At 43.2% G+C, this 21,597-nt stretch overlaps 1 protein-coding gene across 2 annotated transcripts in view; it reads right to left on the reverse strand.

Annotated features, from left to right (window-relative positions):
• Window positions 1-861: 861 nt before the first annotated feature.
• The window catches only part of LOC139456523 (acyl-CoA dehydrogenase family member 10-like), a 32,782-nt gene continuing 12,046 nt past the window's right edge, over window positions 862-21,597 (reverse strand). For both annotated transcript variants that reach the window (XM_071238291.1, XM_071238292.1), the window contains 12 exons: window positions 21,186-21,331; window positions 20,266-20,439; window positions 19,218-19,415; window positions 15,758-15,924; window positions 11,366-11,506; window positions 10,666-10,803; window positions 8,944-9,034; window positions 7,224-7,382; window positions 6,337-6,509; window positions 3,626-3,769; window positions 1,993-2,070; window positions 862-1,729 (listed from right to left, as the gene is read on the reverse strand). In XM_071238291.1, coding sequence (XP_071094392.1) covers window positions 1,577-1,729; window positions 1,993-2,070; window positions 3,626-3,769; window positions 6,337-6,509; window positions 7,224-7,382; window positions 8,944-9,034; window positions 10,666-10,803; window positions 11,366-11,506; window positions 15,758-15,924; window positions 19,218-19,415; window positions 20,266-20,439; window positions 21,186-21,331 — 1,762 coding nt within the window. In that variant the 3' untranslated portion in view covers window positions 862-1,576. The remainder of the gene's footprint in view (window positions 1,730-1,992; window positions 2,071-3,625; window positions 3,770-6,336; window positions 6,510-7,223; window positions 7,383-8,943; window positions 9,035-10,665; window positions 10,804-11,365; window positions 11,507-15,757; window positions 15,925-19,217; window positions 19,416-20,265; window positions 20,440-21,185; window positions 21,332-21,597) is intronic.

The raw sequence follows: 21,597 nt of genomic DNA on the forward strand, positions 1-21,597 counted from the left end.
TTTTTTTGTTTTCATACAAAAACGTCAATTCATTATTACTCCAGTATACAAAGCAATATACACCTTAGATAGCACTATCCTTTACAGCAGCATAGGAACAGATTTACACATTTTTCAGGTGTGAATCACATCATCTGATCTGATAAATAACTAGTGGCACTAAAGTGGCACTAAAATTACACTAAAGTGGCACTAAAGTGGTACTAAAGATTGTGGCTGAATATTGTAAATCATAATGTAAAGCCATGGATTATGGATTCATTCAAAAGTGTATCATAGTAATACCCTGTCATTCTTAGAATGACAAAGAAAAAAACCCAATGGTATTAGTCTACACTATCAACTAGGAAATGATCAACAAGCACTATTATTCTACTGAAATTGTGATAACAGTTTCAGTGGATGATGAAACTTCACACAGTTGGCTGCAATGCTAAGATATGTAAAGAGTTTCATTAAAGAGAAATTAGCCTCAAGATGCAAATGGGGTTATTGAAAATCTGGATCCAGCTATTCAAATAAAGATTTCACTACTACCCTGGTTTCACTACTCTGGGATAAACCTTCAGTATTTTCTTCACTTGGTGGTTTATAGGCTAAACAAAAAAATAGTCTTGGTTCTCAGGCACATCTTAAAGTTTGCCGCACCTTTTGTTTATATTTCAAATTTATAAAAAATATATATAAAAAATCCTTAAATATTCCAAGTCCAACTTGTATTCCAGTATTTTACTCATGAAGGAATACATTTATGTAGGGAGGCCCTAGTTTGACCCCCCCTGCCCCCCCGCAAAAGACCAAAAAAAGACACCGCCTGCCCACACTATACACTATACTATGTATTTAAAAAAAACATTGCCAGAGAACCAATTCTTTTATTTTTATTAAGCCTTAATGCCGCACAGAAACATTCCAGATATATGACTGCAACTTGTATGTATAGTCGAGTCTGGACCAGACAAACCAGTGATGGATATTATAAGCAACGATCCACATCTTCGGGGTACGATGACATGCTATTAACCAAGTGTCACTGAGTCTGACCACCCGATCCATTTGGTCGTCTCTTACCACAAGCATGACCTGGGAAGAAACCCAAAGAACAATCATGGTGTAGCTGGCTTGACTCAAGACAATTGCCACTGACATGGCCATTCAAACAACCTTAGTTTTCACTGCTTCTCTGCGTATTGGCATCTGGTTCAATCCCCCAGTCTTCATCAGCAGTTATTCAATTTACCATTCCAAGAGTTGAAATGGCCATCAGATGGTGAAGTTTTCAGTAATAACACTCACACTGCTGGAATGAGTTCCGTCATACAATCTGAGTTAGCAGGCTATGTGTGTTCTGAATGACTTGAACCACAAGTACTGCCAATTGGCCTGGGTCAATCCCTCTTTTAGAGCCACTTAGAAACTTACAATGGGGAAAACTCGGAAATCAAGATTGATCAAATTTTATATCAATCATAATAAATTATCTTCAATCTCTAATGAGCAACGACTGTTCGTCCAGTTTTGCAGGAATGAGGTTGCCTCCTCGAGGTTTTCTTTGTACGTTTTGATTAATAATTCTCTACAAGTTGGCTTTGACAGACTTTGCATATTCCATCCTTGCCACAGCACGCTTGTGTACTTCGTCAGGGCCGTCGGCGAGACGCAGGATACGAGCCCAGGTAAACATCATCGCCAGGGGCAGGTCGTGGTGAAGGCCAGCTCCACCATGGGCCTAGAGAGACAGACAGACATCAGACAGACAGACAGACATCAGACAGACAGACAGACATCAGGCAGACAGACAAACATCAGACAGACAGACAAACATCAGACAGACAGACATAAGGTAGACAGACAGACATCAGGCAGACAAACATCAGACAGACATAAGCCAGACAGACAGACATCAGGCAGACAGACAGAGTTCCACAGTTCCAACCTGTATGGTCTGTCTTGGGCCATAATTATTATGTGGGGTCTGACAATTGTTCTCACCTGTATGGCTCTGTCAATGACTCGCTGGGCCATGCTTGGGGCTGATACTTTGATCATGGCTATCTCTGGTGCAGCGACCTTGGAATACAAACAAAAATGATCAAATTAAAAAAATTGATCAACCTAAACATTATCTGATCATGTAGGCAGCCTTCAACATCAGGTGTCGAGTCTGTTCTATCTCTATACAAGACTCACCTTATTCCCGTACACATCCATCATGTAGGCAGCCTTCAACACCAGGTGTCTGTTCTATCTCTATACAAGACTCACCTTATTCCCGTACACGTCCATCATGTAGGCAGCCTTCAACACCAGGTGTCTGTTCTATCTCTATACAAGACTCACCTTATTCCCGTACACATCCATCATGTAGGCAGCCTTCAACACCAGGTGTCTGTTCTATCTCTATACAAGACTCACCTTATTCCCGTACACATCCATCATGAAGGCAGCCTTCAACACCAGGTGTCTGTTCTATCTCCATACAAGGCTCACCTTATTCCCGTACACATCCATCATGAAGGCAGCCTTCAACACCAGGTGTCTGTTCTATCTCCATCCAAGGCTCACCTTATTCCCGTACACATCCATCATGAAGGCAGCCTTCACCACCAGGTGTCTGTTCTATCTCCATACAAGGCTCACCTTATTCCCGTAGACGTCCATCATGTAGGCAGCCTTCAACACCAGGTGTCTGTTCTATCTCTATACAACACTCACCTTATTCCTGTACACGTCCATCATGTAGGCAGCCTTCAACACCAGGTGTCTGTTCTATCTCCATACAAGACTCACCTTATTCCTGTACACGTCCATCATGTAGGCAGCCTTCAACACCAGGTGTCTGTTCTATCTCCATACAAGGCTCACCTTATTCCCGTACACATCCATCATGTAGGCAGCCTTCAACACCAGGTGTCTGTTCTATCTCTATACAAGACTCATCTTATTCCCGTACACGTCCATCATGTGGGCAGCCTTCAACACCAGGTGTCTGTCCTATCTCTATACAAGACTCACCTTATTCCTGTACACGTCCATCATGTAGACAGCCTTCAACACCAGGTGTCTGTTCTATCTCTATACAAGACTCACCTTATTCCCGTACACGTCCATCATGTAGGCAGCCTTCAACACCAGGTGTCTGTTCTATCTCTATACAAGACTCACCTTATTCCCGTACACGTCCATCATGTAGGCAGCCTTCAACACCAGGTGTCTGTTCTATCTCTATACAAGACTCACCTTATTCCCGTACACGTCCATCATGAAGGCAGCCTTCAACACCAGGTGTCTGTTCTATCTCTATACAAGACTCACCTTATTCCCGTACACGTCCATCATGAAGGCAGCCTTCAACACCAGGTGTCTGTTCTATCTCTATACAAGACTCATCTTATTCCCGTACACGTCCATCATGTAGGCAGCCTTCAACACCAGGTGTCTGTTCTATCTCTATACAAGACTCACCTTATTCCTGTACACATCCATCATGAAGGCAGCCTTCAACACCAGGTGTCGAGTCTGTTCTATCTCTATACAAGACTCATCTTATTCCCGTACACGTCCATCATGTAGGCAGCCTTCAACACCAGAAGACGAGTCTGTTCTATCTCTATACAACACTCACCTTATTCCCGTACACGTCCATCATGTAGGCAGCCTTCAACACCAGAAGACGAGTCTGTTCTATCTCTATACGAGACTGGGCGATGTCAGCCTGTATCGTTCCCTGAGCTGCTAATGGCTTCCCGAAGGCAATTCTTTCCTGAGTCTGAAACATGGGCAAACACAGACTGAACTCCACCTAACCTGACCCAGAGGCAATCCCCTCTCCCATCATAGATGTTCAGCATTCTACCTTTAGCAGCAAGTATCATTAAGCAATCTCTGTTACCCTGGCTCTTATAGTCTCTAGATGAAGATCCAGGGTATAGAATAGGTCTTCAGCAACCCAGGCTTGTCGTAAGAGGTGACTAACGGGATCGGTTGGTCAGACTCGCCTCGCTGATTTGGTTGATGCATGTCATCGTATCCCAATTGTGTGGATCGATGCTCATGATATCAATCACTGGATTGTCTAGTCCAGACTCAATTATTTACAGACCACCGTCATACAGTTGGAATATTGCTGAATATGGCGTTAAACAACAAACAAACTAGATTTAATTAGTTTGAAAATATCTCCTTTTGAATCCCCCCAAAAACTTATGAACTAGATGATATAATTTGACAAAATATGTATGAACTGTCTTACATGAAACAGTTGATTCTTGTATTTTCTGATGTTTTTTCTGTTGTTTAATGGCGCAGTTTTATATTGCAGCAATATTATGGTGGCATGTAAGTGTTTGAGAATGGACATGACTGATGGGATGAGTCATGTCCCATAATGTTCAGGACCCACTTGCACAAAGCAATCTTAGCGCTAAGACTATCGTAAGCCTATGTTATAGTATGGGAGTTAAGATCATCTTAGCGCTAAGATCGCTTTGTGCAAGTGGGTCCTGGTATACTAACAAGCAATCAACCAAGTAACAGAACCTCACCATAAGATCCATTCTAGTCACGTCAACAGCCGAGCTCTAGGGGCCTATTCTAACTCAAAACCCCCACAGAGGCATGAGAAAGTACTGTCCGAAATGCTAGAAAAATCCTTCTGGCTTCATTTAACAACTACGAATCATAGGGCTATGAAAACGGCATATATCAAAATAACGTGAATCTACCTAATCTCATGGAGAGCAATAATTAATGTAGTCCGGGAAACATTTCTTGTGTCCTTAATTTCCTCTCGAATTCTACTACAAGTTGGGGGTACCTTCTGCTCATAAAGCCTGTACACTATACGCCTAATCAGCCCTGTATCCAAGCTGTCTGATATCCTTTTATGTCCCGGTTTTGTTTTTGAGATGACCCCTATATTCTTTGTTTATTTATCATACCGAAGACTTGTTGGTATGAAAGTCCCAGCGCTTAGCCAGTTCAGTAATACACCCTATCTAAACTTATACAGTCAAGTATCATTAATCCGACACTCGTTAATCTGACAATCGGCTTTATCTGACACTAATGATGGGAACCGATTAAATGAGTGCTATTTAGACCCGTTAATCCGACAGTCTCACACTGCGACTCTGACACACCTAATTTGCAACGAATTGCCGAAATCACTCATTAATCAGTCTCGTTAATCCGACACAGTGATCAGCGTACTTGGTGGTCATCTGCCCGCGAGTACACAGCCACGTGTTTTGATGCGAGACGAATCGGCTGGTAGCTGCTTATTACAACGGCTGCAGAGATAAACTTGCTTAACAATAAACAATTAATGCTTTAATTAAAACAAAACAGGATTAATCACATGCAAAGATTACCTCAATATCACTAAAATCAGATACAAGTTCTCGCTATCATATGCAACCAACCATGTCGGATTAACAGGACTTGACTACATGTACATGGTTTCCCTCTATCTCTCTCGGGGGGCACGGCCAGCCCAGTCGTCTAAGGTGCCGCGATTCGCTGTGCAGAGTTGCGTCACTTGGGCACGCCAGAAACCTTTGACTGTGGGTTCGAATCCCAGTTCGCCCCAATTATGTTTCTAGGTTTGTCAGCACGATACCCGTGCTCGTGGGTTTCACCGAAGTGGTAAACGTCTTAGACCTGCATCACTTCGGGCTTTTCTCCCACATTAAGCTGACACGCCGTGATATAACTGGAATAATGTTAAAAGCGGCGTTAAACCCACCTCACTCACTCTATCTCTCTCAAGTGTAAAGAACTATCTACAGACTCCATGTCGTATACCATGGCTATGGCTATTTAAGTGTAATGCAACATGCATCATGGGAGCAGAGATGACTGACAAAACAAATGTAGCGTCATTTTCTTATTTTATAAAATGCACATCAAGAATTTTCTCCAAATGACTCGTTTTTGTGGATTAGATCTTATATGAAGACTGCATTATTTTTTATGACGGAGTCACATGCGCATATGTCTATAGATTGTTTCAGACTCTTCCCATTGGACCTAAAATACTTGCTGTTTTTGTTTGAAGTTTACTCCTGTATTACTGTCGAGACTCCTTTCTGACTGAAATACTTCAAACCACAGGTAGGTAGATCCGTAGTTACTCGATATTTCAAAAGCAACAGTTTTCGAAAAAATTCTATCCTTTTTAACAGGCCAAAATTTTCTAGCATTTCTGACAGTACCATAGTATTCATATACTTAAAGTCATTATCTTGGTGCTCTGGCATACATGTATATCAAAATTTGTGGATTTGCAAAACATATATAGATTGCTATGTCTGGCCTTGACCTTCATCTACTCACTCTCTTCACCATCAACTCAAGTGCCCGTTCCGCATTGCCAATCAGCCTCATACAGTGATGGATTCGACCAGGGCCCAGACGACCTTGAGCTATCTCAAACCCTCGACCTTCACCCAGGAGGATGTTGGAGGCAGGAACCCGCACATTTTCAAACACGACTTCTCCATGGCCGGCTGGCACACACAAAAACATGACACAACTAAGTATACCGAATTTGACGTAATAAGCGCCCAGGGCGCTCTCAAAATTAGAAATAGGGGGCTCTTTTCAGAATATTATTTTGTGGAAAAACAGAGTTGAAAGATAAATTTTGTGGTTTATGCTGACAGACTGAAATGTTTATATGGGACAGATATATTTTTCCAGAATTTCATTGCCCATAATTAAGAATGCATTTAACACACGTGTGCGTATTATGCTCGAATAAATATGTCTTGTGTACATTGATCAATCCGAAGGGGTGCTAAATGTGATTGTTCACAAGCCAATATATTAGCAAATATCACAGTGGGCGCTATTTAGAGCGGGGCGCTTATTACGTCGAATACGGTAACTGAAAACTATTTTACCAAGAAATGAATAAATAAGAGGATCTTTAATTTTGCAAGCATTCTTGACTGGCCTATGATAGGCAGTAAGTAGCAGATACAATTCATGTGTTTCCAGAATTGTTGGTGTTTGTGAGCATTCAAACCTTTTCTTAAGTCGGAGCTTGTAAGGTTTCGAATGTTAAATATCTGCCCATCAAAAACTCAATACCACCAGCAGATCATAATCAGGCCATGTTCTTCAATGCATCAAATTGGGCCACACATTACTATTGTTTTACATCATACAGTCATCACTGCTATAGTTCTATTTAAGATGTATGTGTAGTGCAGATGTACCTGGACTGTCTTCGTATCCGAACACAGTGAGTGGCCGGACAATCTTCACTCCCGGAGCGTCCATCGGGACGAGGATCATACTCTGCTGCTGATGTCTCGCCGCTCCTGTGTCCGTCTTGCCCATAAATACACAGAGCTTACATCGGGGGTCGAGGGCACCTTGTGAAAGGAACTCTGATTTACACGCTATTCTTACGTCTAATATACCAGTGAGTTATGTCAACTCCATATTTTAACGACTGCCTCCCTGGCCGCATTATAGCAAAAGATGTTAAATGATGGTACTTGTTGTTACCCTGCCTGACGCTCTGGATTAAGGGCATAAAACAAAGTCGGCTCGGAGTCAGTATACTGTGTGAGTAGGGTATTTATTTTAAACTGGTATCTCAGTGTGCTAGCACTATAGAAACCAGCATTAGCCCGGACTAGTACAAGAATGCACGCATGCACGCATGCACGCACGCACGCACGCACGCACGCACGCACGCACGCACGCACGCACGCACGCACGCACGCACTCGCGAACATCGCTAAATGGGTGCAATAATCTTGGACGCGACGTAAAACCCCATTTCACCTCACCTCATCTCACCATATTTTAACAAAAATGAAAATGTAGATCACAGAGTAAGAAAGGTTTCATGCTGCTCTGAACATGTTCCTGCAATATCACAGCAGGGGACACTAGATATGAGCTTCAGAGGATTTTGAAAAACTAGGGGAGCACATAACAATCAAGTAAACAAGTAAGGTGTCTGTGCATCCCCTTCTGGATGTGATAATGGGCTTCACAACTTGTTCCCGGGCCTTCGTTGTGATAAGCACACGCTTAAACAAGGCTACCCAATTGCCCTGTACAGCACTGGTGAAGTCTGCAAAACAGGTCACACCAAGATTTTCTCAACTCAATGTCAGAAGGAAAATGGCAGCAGAGGTGGCTCCCCCTGGTGGTGATGTGCACCTAGCTGGCCAGGGAAGTGTGATGTGAGGTAAAGTCAAATATCCTGGGATCTTTTTTCGATGGAATTGTCTAGAGCAGAGGTTACCATCAGTAACATTTCATGCTGCAGACTTGTGTCCTCCTTCATCTGTCTTGAGTCTTGTGATGGGGAGTGCTGCAGACAGATCGAGACTGGCAGATGACCCCTGTTGACCCCTGTTGACCACTACAAGTGGGAAAGGACATGCCTTTACAGACTTGTATGGTCAAGATTTGCTAATCAGCTTGGTGCTATGTGGAAAGGCAGCATCCACTCATACCAAGTATACATGGTCAGGGTTCAATACTCTCGTATATTCCAATCTTGCTGCCTTTCGGTACAGTGAGTGAGTGAGTTGGGTTTAACGCCAGTCACATCACGGCGTGTCAGCTTAAAGTGGGAGGAAACCCCGAAGTGATGCAGGTCTTGGATGTTTACACTTCAATGAAACCCACGAGGACAGGCATGGTGCTGACAAACCTAGAAACATAATCAGGGCGATCCGGGATTTGAACCCACCATCATAGGTTTCTGGCCTGCACAAGGGAGGCAACTCACAGCGAATTGCGGCGCTTTAGATGACTGGGCCACGTGTGCCCCCCTTTTCAATACAGAGGAGGTACCTGAGATCTGTTTCTGAAGTACCCTCTACAACGACAGTGACACCTTCTGACCTGCCCCGGAATGAGAGGACAAGCAACTAGTTCTGCCTGATGTATTCCATTATGACATCCTCTCACCTGACGTCCACCACTTATGTCCGTTGATGATGTAGTCGTCGCCATCTCTCCTGATTGATGACTGGATGTTGGTGGCGTCGGAGGATGCAACCTGTCAATACAGGGGTCAGTTACTCTCATGTGAAGACTTTCAACATCATAACAAGGCATTGCAGCCCAAGAACCCAAGAGAACTTAAAGGGCAAGTTCACACGGGAATGAACCATTTTTTCTTGTACTTTTTCCACATCAAATGTGTTAACATAGAAGTGTCATAGACAAAAATATAAAAACATCATATTTAATTAACATATTTTTTGCACTAAAACGATTTATATTTTTCACATTTACCAAGTGTTCTATTTCCATAACAAAAACACCATGGCTTATGCCCCTTGCAATATGACGTCATTGGTGCCAATTGATAAACATTATGACGTCATCATGCTTTGTTAGAGCCGCTTCACGTGGTGTAGGTACAGTTTTGTGATTCTAGCACCTCAGATGCCAGCCAGAATTGTGTTGTGCTGAGTCACCACTGCGCCGGAGTGTGTCGTAGACCATGTTTTTTTACCGCAAACTGGTCCTTGATAACTTTTGCGTTGAGAATAGACAGGGACCCAGTTGAATTGGCACCAATTACGTCATAATCTAAGGGGGATAACTCAGGCCTATTTCGCTCGTTAAACGAAGGCCTCATAACGGCATATCACTTTCACACTATTGTGAGCTTCCTACTTTCACTGTGAAAAAAAAATAGTGTATATTTTCAAACACAGATACTAACTAATTCTAAAATTGCGTTTTGTGTAGAAAAAGAAAGAAAGTGATTTTTGCGTGTACACTTCCCCTTTAATGATGATGTGGGCGGTGCCTGAGAACCAAGACTATTATTTTTTTAGTCTTATCAATTTAGTCTTATCAAGCTCACAGAATCTCCCCTGTAGTGTCACCTGCAAGTCTGATCACACATGGTAGAGTCAGTGAACAGGGTCTTAGCTAGGATTCTGCCCCTGGATAAAAATGTAACATTGTTCAAAATTGAGATTTCTTACAAGTCCTTATTTTTTTCAAATTCAGGGGTATTTCAATATTTCATTCAATGCAAAAATATAAAACTGAACACTAAAGCCAATTTTTTTTTGGTCTTGTTGTCAGGGAAATCCAAGTTGCCTCTGTTAAACTATAATATTAGTTATGACAATAAATATTGGCCTCTGAGCAGGTCCGGATAGAGTCTGGGCTGTAGGATGGGTGATTTAACTGTACAGCCCAGACTTAGCCCCCAGTGACTATTTCCTGTTCCGGCAAATGAAATCTGCCCTACATGAAAGACACTTCCAGGATGACAAGGACATTAAGGCTTCCACAGAGGCGTGGTTAGAGGGCCAATCTGCAGATTTCTATGAAAGTGGTATTAAAAGCTTGAAGGACAAATGGAATAAGTGTATTGAGGTGAATGGAGATTATATTGAAATATAAAAGTGCAAAAGATACTCTGCGATTTGGTCTTATATTGAAGTTGCAAATTGTATTGAAGGCATCACGTACCTGTGAGTGAGTTTGGTTTAATTATGCACATATATTATTCACAAGCTATGTGAAGTTCAAAACCCCAGATGGGTACAATGTGCAAAGCCCAATTCTGTTGTCCCCGCTGTGATATTGCTGGAATTTTGCTAAGTGTTGTAAAACGATACTCTCAATCACTGGAAAGGAATAAGATTAAATTGTATCTCGTACATTTGGTTCGGTCATTCCGAAGCAGGATCGGATCTCCCCGCTCAGTAGTGGTGTCAGCCATCTTTGTTTTTGTTGGTCTGTCCCGTACTTGACCAGCACCTCCATGTTGCCTGTGTCTGGTGCATTACAGTTGAACACCTACACCACACAACACACTTGTCACAATTCATCCAAAAATAACAATAGTACTGTCTAATTTGACTTTTCAATTGCCAACATTTATAAATTCAGGGAGTGGATTTAACAAGTTTTGATCCTGATGTCTGACCAGTAGTAGCAATGATAAACTGCCTACACAGAGCAGAACTCCACACTGCGCATGCTCAAACCACATGACATTTTTACCCATGTTAGAAGGGACATGAATTTCAATTCGTTCTCAACTCCCTGGGACTCATACAACCAAGGCTGTCTCTTAAGTGTTTTGAAAATTCACCTTACCACCTAATCTACCCATGGTTTCACTGCAAAGTTAGAACAAAATCACTTGCTTTAGGAGGCACAACCGGTTGTTTTTACAAGATGTGTTTCAGCCCTAAAAGTCAAGTGTGCTGATCCACACTCTTAACAACGAGACTTGACTTAGCTTGACTTGATCAGTGCCTGTTTGCTGTGCACAGGACCATGTGCCAGTTGACACTGAACAAAATATTCTGGCAGGGAATAAGAAAATAGTGAATAATTGATGAAGTTCTCCTACCTCTGGAGCCACAACACATCGCCCCATCTCCTCACACAGGAAGGCATACTCCAGGTTGGTGAGACCGGCTCCGAACTTCCGCTCTGGGTCAGTCTCCACTGGGAGAAACAGGTTCCATAAACCCTGGCCTTTGGCTTTTTTCTGTAATGAACAAACGTCCCATCAGTCAGACGTCTGACAAAGTCATAGCTTGACCTACTGGTGTGGGGGCTTAATGATGTTTTCCAAAGTATTCAGTCAGAGCAGTGAAGGCAGCTTAATATAGGAGAAGAGCCCAATTTGATGCAGCCCAAGTTTGGGCCTATATAGGAGGATAGCCCAGTTTGATGCAGTCCAAGTTTGGGCCTCTATAGGAGGATAGCCCAATTTGATGCAGCCCAAGTTGGGCCCAGTAAGGAGGATAGCCTGCGTGATGCAGCCCAAGTTTGGGCCTATATAGGAGGATAGCCTATGTGATGCAGCCCAAGTTTGGGCCTATATGGGAGGATAGCCCAATGTGATGCAGCCCAAGTTTGGGCCCATATGGGAGGATAGCCTGCGTGATGCAGCCCAAGTTTGGGCCCATATGGGAGGATAGCCTATGTGATGCAGCCCAAGTTTGGGCCTATATGGGAGGATAGCCTGCATGATGAAGCCCAAGTTTGGGCCCATATGGGAGGATAGCCTGCGTGATGCAGCCCAAGTTTGGGCCTATATAGGAGGATAGCCCAATGTGATGCAGCCCAAGTTTGGGCCTATATAGGAGGATAGCCCAATGTGATGCAGCCCAAGTTTGGGCCTATATGGGAGGAAAGCCTATGTGATGCAGCCCAAGTTTGGGCCCAGTAAGGAGGATAGCCTGCGTGATGCAGCCCAAGTTTGGGCCTATATGGGAGGATAGCCCATGTGATGCAGCCCAAGTTTGGGGCCAGTAAGGAAGATAGCCCAATTTGATGCAGCCCAAGTTTGGGCCCAGTAAGGAGGATAGCCTGCGTGATGCAGCCCAAGTTTGGGCCCATATGGGAGGATAACCTATGTGATGCAGCCCAAGTTTGGGCCTATATGGGAGGATAGCCTGCGTGATGCAGCCCAAGTTTGGGCCCATATGGGAGGACAGCCTGTGTGATGCAGCCCAAGTTTGGGCCCATATGGGAGGATAGCCCAATGTGATGCAGCCCAAGTTTGGGCCTATATAGGAGGAAAGCCTATGTGATGCAGCCCAAGTTTGGGCCTATATAGGAGGATAGCCTATGTGATGCAGCCCAAGTTTGGGCCTATATAGGAGGATAGCCTATGTGATGCAGCCCAAGTTTGGGCCTATATAGGAGGATAGCCTGCGTGATGCAGCCCAAGTTTGGGCCCATATGGGAGGATAGCCTGCGTGATGCAGCCCAAGTTTGGGCCTATATAGGAGGATAGCCTATGTGATGCAGCCCAAGTTTGGGCCTATATGGGAGGATAGCCTGCGTAATGCAGCCCAAGTTTGGGCCTATATGGGAGGATAGCCTATGTGATACAGCCCAAGTTTGGGCCAAGTAAGGAGGATAGCCTATGTGATACAGCCCAAGTTTGAGCCTATATGGGAGGAAAGCCTATGTGATGCAGCCCACGTTTGGGGCCAGTAAGGAGGATAGCCTATGTGATGCAGGCCAAGTTTGGGCCTATATGGGAGGATAGCCCAATTTGATGCAGGCCAAGTTTGGGCCCAGTAAGGAGGATAGCCTGCGTGATGCAGCCCAAGTTTGGGCCTATATAGGAGGATAGCCTGCGTGATGCAGCCCAAGTTTGGGCCTATATAGGAGGATAGCCCAATGTGATGCAGCCCAAGTTTGGGCCTATATAGGAGGATAGCCTATGTGATGCAGCCCAAGTTTGGGCCTATATAGGAGGATAGCCTGCGTGATGCAGCCCAAGTTTGGGCCTATATAGGAGGATAGCCTGCGTGATGCAGCCCAAGTTTGGGCCTATATGGGAGGAAAACCTATGTGATGCAGCCCAAGTTTGGGCCTATATGGGAGGATAGCCTATGTGATGCAGCCCAAGTTTGGGCCTATATAGGAGGATAGCCTGCGTGATGCAGCCCAAGTTTGGGCCTATATAGGAGGATAGCCTATGTGATGCAGCCCAAGTTTGGGCCTATATAGGAGGATAGCCTATGTGATGCAGCCCAAGTTTGGGCCTATATAGGAGGATAGCCTGCGTGATGCAGCCCAAGTTTGGGCCTATATAGGAGGATAGCCCAATGTGATGCAGCCCAAGTTTGGGCCTATATAGGAGGATAGCCTATGTGATGCAGCCCAAGTTTGGGCCTATATAGGAGGATAGCCTGCGTGATGCAGCCCAAGTTTGGGCCTATATAGGAGGATAGCCTATGTGATGCAGCCCAAGTTTGGGCCTATATAGGAGGATAGCCTGCGTGATGCAGCCCAAGTTTGGGCCTATATAGGAGGATAGCCTATGTGATGCAGCCCAAGTTTGGGCCTATATATACACTATATGGGAGGACAACCCAAACTAACGCAGTCCAACTTTCGGCCGTTATTCCTTATATGCTGATGGACCAAGGATGATAATTAGCAGATAAGCACTGTAAAACGTGAAATTAATGCATCTCCAAAAGAATGCGACCGCTGGCCCCTAGCCAAAAATGCGACTCAATATGAATGCGACACCTAGTCCTCTCAAGCATCAGTGGATTTATATCTAAACAAGATGTCTTTGAATGACATTGTTTATATACTTGCAACAAGTGCTGCTCAATAAACAGTGATGTGGAATACATAGTTGTTTGTTTTCAGCGTATATCTAACTTGGTATTTCTGCTATCCAAAATGTCTTACTGTTGATATAAATGCGATGTTTAATAATGCGAGCAAAGACCACTCGCATTTTTCACATTTAATTCACTTCATCTTTTTTGAGTGACTATTGTCACTTTAACACTGTAAAACAAACGTTTTGATTGGTTGCAATTTGTAGTTGAACCAATCACAAGCTGTGTCACTTAACATCAAGATTTACAGTATTCAATCTCATTAAAATCAGATCTTAGTGCTCCCTCACGCTACACAAAGATCTGAGAACATCCAATTACAGGTGACATCAGACCGATATGATGTTTTCTTTGTTGTTTAACATTGTTGAACAATATTCCCGCTGTATAAGGGAGGCCTGTAAAGAATTAAATCTGGACCAGACAAACCAGTGATATTATGAACAACGTTTCATGCTGTCCATGTATGATAACATGCAATTAAACCAAGCACGAGCACCGTATCAATAAATTGGCCTCATATGACAGCAGTGCTGCTTGGTACACATTCTAACCCAGACCTGGAAATGGCTGTCTTAGCCCCACGTATGGTGTTTCTAGTTTTCTGCTGCTGTCTGCAATATTCCAACTATGTCACAGCAACATGTAAACATTAGAGTCTTCACAAGACACACCGCCATTGGGATACCATGACATGCAATCAGCCACAAATGTCAGACTCCGATCCTCATTAGTGAGTGAGTGAGTATGGTTTTACGCCGCTTTTAGCAATATTCCAGCAATATCACGGCGGGGGACACCAGAAATGGGCTTCACACATTGTACCCATGTCGGGAATCGAACCCGGGTCTTCGGCGTGACGAGGGAACGCTGTAACCACCAGGCTACCCGACCACCTCCCGATCCCCATTAGCATGACAAGCATAAACTACTCGGGACCAATTCTACCCAATCTTCACAGTGGTAAGATTTTGGCTATGTATTCAGCCTGCGGGCTTTTCCCGGGATCAGAGTTTTGCATTTCAACCAAAACCGAGGAGGCGTGTTTTATCCAACTTATGAACCATCTAAATGCAAGAAATACCAGAAAAAATAAGAAAACATTTACATACCTTTATATAGTGAAAGAGTGTATTGGGGTATAAAAGGAAATCGCTCAAAGCATGCAAAAAAACCAACATGTGCAACATGGGCTAGCTGGAGTCATAATAAACTGAACAACTTCTCATCATCTGCCCCGATAGCTCAGTGGTGAAACAGTGTGTTACAAAACTTACCACGATATTTGAGGTTGCAGGTTCGATTCACGTAATTGAATTTTCATGATAAAAAATTGTGGCTTTAAACCAGTCATCAAACACATTTGTGTTCACATCAAGAGGCAAGTTTAAAAAATGTTAATTGTAAAACCTAGTTATTAGTGGTATGAACAATGGGGGTTCTAGACCACTCTACCCTTCACAGTACGTTCAATTTGAGGTTTCAAACTTTGCTTTTAAAACCTGTAAATTATCAAATGAAAATTATAGGTATGAACTGATCTGATAGACCGACCCACTGTTTCACGAGTCAAGAATAACCAAACTTCAACTTAATTCAAAGGGCATGTTGACTCAGCCTTGACCCTCATGTGACATGACCTTGAGATCGTGCAATGGCTGGAAAAGCTCCCATCTGTGTGGCCCCATGCTGTGGGCTGCTATATCTGCCTCGAGAGGGATGATGTCCTCGTTGACCATCTTCCGCACCCTCTGATGGAGATCCTGAACCTGTGGGGACAAGCCCTTCACCGACACTGCCATGGCCCCTACAATACAGCAGATACACTTGCAATTAAGGGCTGGGACGATACACCAACTGTGTTCACAATCTCATTAAAATCAGATCTTAGTTTTCGCTACCGCTAAACAAAGATCTGATGACATCCCATTACGGGTCACGTCAGAACGACCTTTTGTGAATTTTGACCGACCAATGAAATGACTGACAAGAAATCGATATTAGCCAATCAGAAGGCTGCTTTCTCGAGCTTTACGACACTAGTTTCAAACTGGCGACTACGCCTCGAAAGATATTTTGACGTATTCTCGATTAAAAAAATTAAAACTAATAAGAAGAACAATCTGGAATGGCATATAAATGGCCTAGGTTGTATGGATATGATCATAAAACCCGTAATTGTCGTTCGGAATACCCCATGTTAAATATTTCGTGGTTGCATGATTAGAAAACACATACGACAGTCACTTTCATGATCTGGTAAGCGACGCTCTGATTGGTTGGATGAAAGGTCATTCTGACCTGATCCGTAATGGGATGTCCTCAGATCTTTGTTTAGCGATAGCGAGAACTAAGATCTGATTTTAATGAGATTGCCTTGCTCACAATCCTATATGTATCACAAGTCTTGGATGTGCTGTTATCTGTGGTGCCTAAGCCCACTTTTTTTATAGACGGGTTGGCCAAATACCTGGCACATTAACGATTTACAGTTGCAGTGTCAAAATGGCACGATAGACTCATTTTCACTTGTAATTAGAGTTTGGTGTAACTTTCATTGAAGAATACCTTAAGGGCTGGGACAGGTAACTCAGGTACTCGGGTCGGGTGGGTCCTGAGTAGGTCCCGGGTACCAACAGGACTACCCGGACCCGTGGTTAGTCACGTGATATATTGTTTAATGACAAAAACTCTATGGTTACACTACAAGTCACTAATGTTCGCATTTCTTTCTGACAATGAAAGCATTCCCTCAGACTTGTATATGTTTGAATAAAGATAAAACTTCATGCAGTAAACTTCAGTGTATGCATGACCAGATCGATTTTCATGTGTATCTAAATACATTCTGCCAGGGCTACAATCAAACTTTTCCAAATCGGACAGTTTGTACCTATCTCTAAATATCTACAGCGGGTAACCGTGTAGGGTCGGGTAATAAGGTGGTGGGTACCTGGGTGGGTAAATTTGGACTTGTCCCAGCCCTAAATACCTTTGAGGTAAGAATCAATACTTTTTATTTAGTGTGTGACTGTGATCGATACTTGTATTGAGAAGTAAAAAATCGCAATCTATCGATGCATCGGTGTATCGTTCCACTACTACTTGTAATGTACACATTTACTGATTCAGTGCAAAGTCTCCTCAATCCATACGATAAAGATTTTTTGGGTCCCATCCCTTAAGCTTTAGACATTGGTGTTATCAGTCCAAAGTGTTAATGTTGTCTTAAAATAAACACAAGGGGCTCAGGTTCTGATTTCACAAGGGGCTCTTAGCGCTACACTGATCATAAATATAACACTAAAACCTAGGCTTGTAAGTTACAAGTCAGTTTCATAATTCTCTTTAAAAATGTGACAGCTTATTTTTCGTCCTCACAATGTTTGACATGGGTTGTCAAAGTTTGTTAAGTGACACAGCTTGTGATTGGTTCAACTACAAATTGCAACCAATCAAAACGTTTGTTTTACAGTGTTAAAGTGACAATAGTCACTCAAAAAAGATGAAGAGAATAACTCTTATCTCACAATATCCATTTCTTATGGACATTAAATTTTAAAAACATTATTTCTGATCAATTAAATATGATTGATCTACTGAGTTGGAAGGACTTTTTAAATTTTGATCAAATAAGAAGTGTGCATAAACAAATAGTCGTTAAAAATTTCAGTAGCCAGTTGGGCTTGGGAAAAAACTTCAGAAACTTTCGCCCAAACAAAATATTGCCAGCTACGCTAGCAGGCAGGTGGCTATTTCACACACTTGGGCTAAGGCGGTATTGTGGAAAGAGGCTTTGGTCCTTACTGACAGTGCTTGTGTGTGATTGTGTGGAGAGGGTAGCTCGTCTCATAGCCTGCTGACATGTACTTACTGACAGTGCCTGTGTGTGATTGTGTGGAGAGGGTAGCTCAGCCTGTAGCCTACTGACATGTACTTACCGACAGTGCTTGTGTGTGATTGTGTGGAGAGGTAGCTCGGCCTGTAGCCTACTGACATGTACTTACCGACAGTGCCTGTGTGTGATTGTGTGGAGAGGGTAGCTCGGCCTGTAGCCTACTGACATGTACTTACCGACAGTGCCTGTGTGTGAGAGGGTAGCTTGGCCTGTAGCCTACTGACATGTACTTACCGACAGTGCCTGTGTGTGATTGTGTGGACAGGGTAGGTCAGCCTGTAGCCTACTGACATGTACTTACCGACAGTGCCTGTGTGTGGTTGTGTGGAAAGGGTAGCTCAGCCTGTAGCCTACTGACATGTACTTACCGACAGTGCCTGTGTGTGATTGTGTGGAGAGGGTAGGTCAGCCTGTAGCCTACTGACATGTACTTACCGACAGTGCCTGTGTGTGATTGTGTGGAGAGGGTAGCTCGGCCTGTAGCCTACTGACATGTACTTACCGACAGTGCCTGTGTGTGAGAGGGTAGCTTGGCCTGAAGCCTACTGACATGTCCTTACCAACAGTGCCTGTGTGTGATTGTGTGGAGAGGGTAGGTCAGCCTGTAGCCTACTGACATGTACTTTACGACAGTGCTTGTGTGTGATTGTGTGGAGAGGGTAGGTCAGCCTGTAGCCTACTGACAGGTACTTACCGACAGTGCCTGTGTGTGATTGTGTGGAGAGGGTAGCTTGGCCTGTAGCCTACTGACAGGTACTTACCGACAATGCCTGTGTGTGATTGTGTGGAGAGGGTAGGTCAGCCTGTAGCCTACTGACATGTACTTACCGACAGTGCCTGTGTGTAATTGTGTGGAGAGGGTAGGTCAGCCTGTAGCCTACTGACATGTACTTACCGACAGTGCCTGTGTGTGATTGTGTGGACAGGGTAGGTCAGCCTGTAGCCTACTGACATGTACTTACCGACAGTGCCTGTGTGTGATTGTGTGGACAGGGTAGGTCAGCCTGTAGCCTACTGACATGTACTTACCGACAGTGCCTGTGTGTGAGAGGGTAGCTCAGCCTGTAGCCTACTGACATGTACTTACCGACAGTGCCTGTGTGTGAGAGGGTAGCTCAGCCTGTAGCCTACTGACAGGTACTTACCGACAGTGCCTGTGTGTGAGAGGGTAGCTCAGCTGTAGCCTACTGACAGGTACTTACCGACAGTGCCTGTGTGTGGTTGTGTGGACAGGGGTCGGGACATGTACGTCATCATGGACCTGGTACTTGTGGAATATGCTCTTCGCCCTGACTGGACCTGGGATCCCGTGCCCTGCTGGGATGCCATCTTCCATCCAATGTTGGACATTGTCTCGGCATACTTGCCAACTTTCTCAGCAATCGGGGAACTTCCTTGTCCTATAGTGGAAGAAGAGCACGCTAGCCTACACTGACAAGACATAGTTGTCATCACTGATGCATGCTCTTTTCCACAGCATCCTACCCACGAAGTCAGGGTTAATATATTGATTTCGACATCCCTATATTCGGCCTGAGGTTTTTCCCCGAGATCATAGTTTTACATTTTCAACCAAAACCAAGGAGGCGTGTTTTATCCAACTTATGAACCATCTAAATGCAAGAAATACCAGAAAAAATAAGAAAACATTTACATACCTTAAAGTGAAACAGTTTATCATGGTATAAAAGGAATTCGCTCAAAGCATGCGAGAGAAAAAACATGTGCAGCATGGACTAGCTGGAGTCATGATATAATAAACTGAATGACTTCTCATCACCTGCCCTGGTAGCTCAGTGGGTTACAAAATTACAATATGTGATCAGGTTGCAGGTTAGATTCACGTAATTGAATTTACATGATAAAAGAGTATTGGGACTTTCAACCAATCATCACACACAATTGTGTTCCCATCAAGAGGCAAGCTCATAAAAAGTTAATTGTAAAACCTAGGTATTACAATTGGAATGTATTTATCCGGGGCTGGGCATTCCACTGGGACATCCCGGGCATTGCTGATATTGCCTGCTTGTAACTGTAGTATGACGTCATCAGTGGTTTATAAGATACTTTTCTAGCAAGCTCATGTGAGAGGTCACTGGGAGTAGATAACTCCGAACTTACCACACCTGACAACTCAGGTTGACATTGACTATGTAAAGTTAAAACAGATATATTGAAAAACTAAACCTTTTACTTTGGGGATTCAATAACACTAAATTAATTCATGGAAACATTACAGGGTCGTACCTGAGATGGCTCGTTTATAGACACCTTGACAGATTGCTGCAAACCTAAAGAAGGTGAAGGCCATGTAGAAATCCAAGTTTGTGATTGGTGGAATGTTCATTCTCTCGCAGTACTGGGCAACAAATTCCTGGACTGTTGGAATACCAAGCTTCGACACATCCTCACCAACAAATCCTGATGTGAACAAAATCTTCCTTTGTTGGTGTTATTTAACAATGTATATGGCATAATAATCCTGATAATTTTTTGTATTTCTAGTACCTTAGGCTAAAAAAATAATGATAATAGTCTTGGTTCTCAGGCACAGCCCACCTCATCATGAAGATCACTGCACATTTTGTTTTTGTTTCTATTTTTTTTTTTTGTGCATTGTGTTTAAGTATAAGGATTTGTATATTTTAAAAAAAATGAAAATAAAAACAAAACGTACGGCAGACTTCATGATGATGAGGGTGGTGCTTGAGAACCATGACTAATATTGTTTTTAGCCTTATATCCTTTATTTGTCAGTGTATAATCCCCATTCTAGGTTGATAAAGGCACTGACCTATCTGCCACCATAGTTTCATTTCTGACGTGACGTCTCACCTCCATCGATTATGTCTCTAACGTAACACAGTATTCCCATATCTCAAGAGTGTAATTGGATAGAATGGCTATTTTTTGCCTTAGACCAAATTGCCAAATTGGGCTCAAAACGAAGCTATGGTAGAGAATGGATAGAGGGTAGATATCACCATAAAGTGAGAAAAAATACACTTGATAACCAAGGATGGTCCCCTTGTTACATTCACATCTTTTGTATAAAGTTCAAGTACTGCTGAATAATGACTTTTCAATTTGTTGGAATTTTTTTCGTACATCATAAAGCTTGTTGCGATATAGAAAATGTGACTTGAGTCTGTATCAACAATACCAACCTGCAAACAATGGAAAGTCTTTAGGCAGATAGTATATAATACAGCTCTGAGCAAGGTCAGACAAGGGGTCACCAAGGGTAGATAACTCCCAATCTAGAACCCCCAGCACATCAGACTTGCATGGACTGAATATCAAGTTGTCCAACCTGCAAGGTGAAAATGAAAAAGCACATTGTGAGGGAGAATTTTGGATGTCAACTTCTTCATAATGAGTAACACAATGTTTCGGAGTGTAAGGTTACTCCTTCATCAAGTGAGGTCGAAAACCCTGAGTGAACTTTGACCACCCAATCAGATGACATTTCAATAAAATGATTCGGTTTCATCTCTTTACCGCCTAGATTTGGAAAAAAAATATGCCAAGTAGAACAAATATTCTTTGACAGTAGACCCTTTTGTGTGTGGAATCCAT

The sequence above is a fragment of the Haliotis cracherodii genome, unplaced genomic scaffold (genome assembly GCF_022045235.1).
Source record: "Haliotis cracherodii isolate W230 unplaced genomic scaffold, xgHalCrac1.p SCAF_11, whole genome shotgun sequence".
Classification (NCBI taxonomy): domain Eukaryota; kingdom Metazoa; phylum Mollusca; class Gastropoda; order Lepetellida; family Haliotidae; genus Haliotis; species Haliotis cracherodii.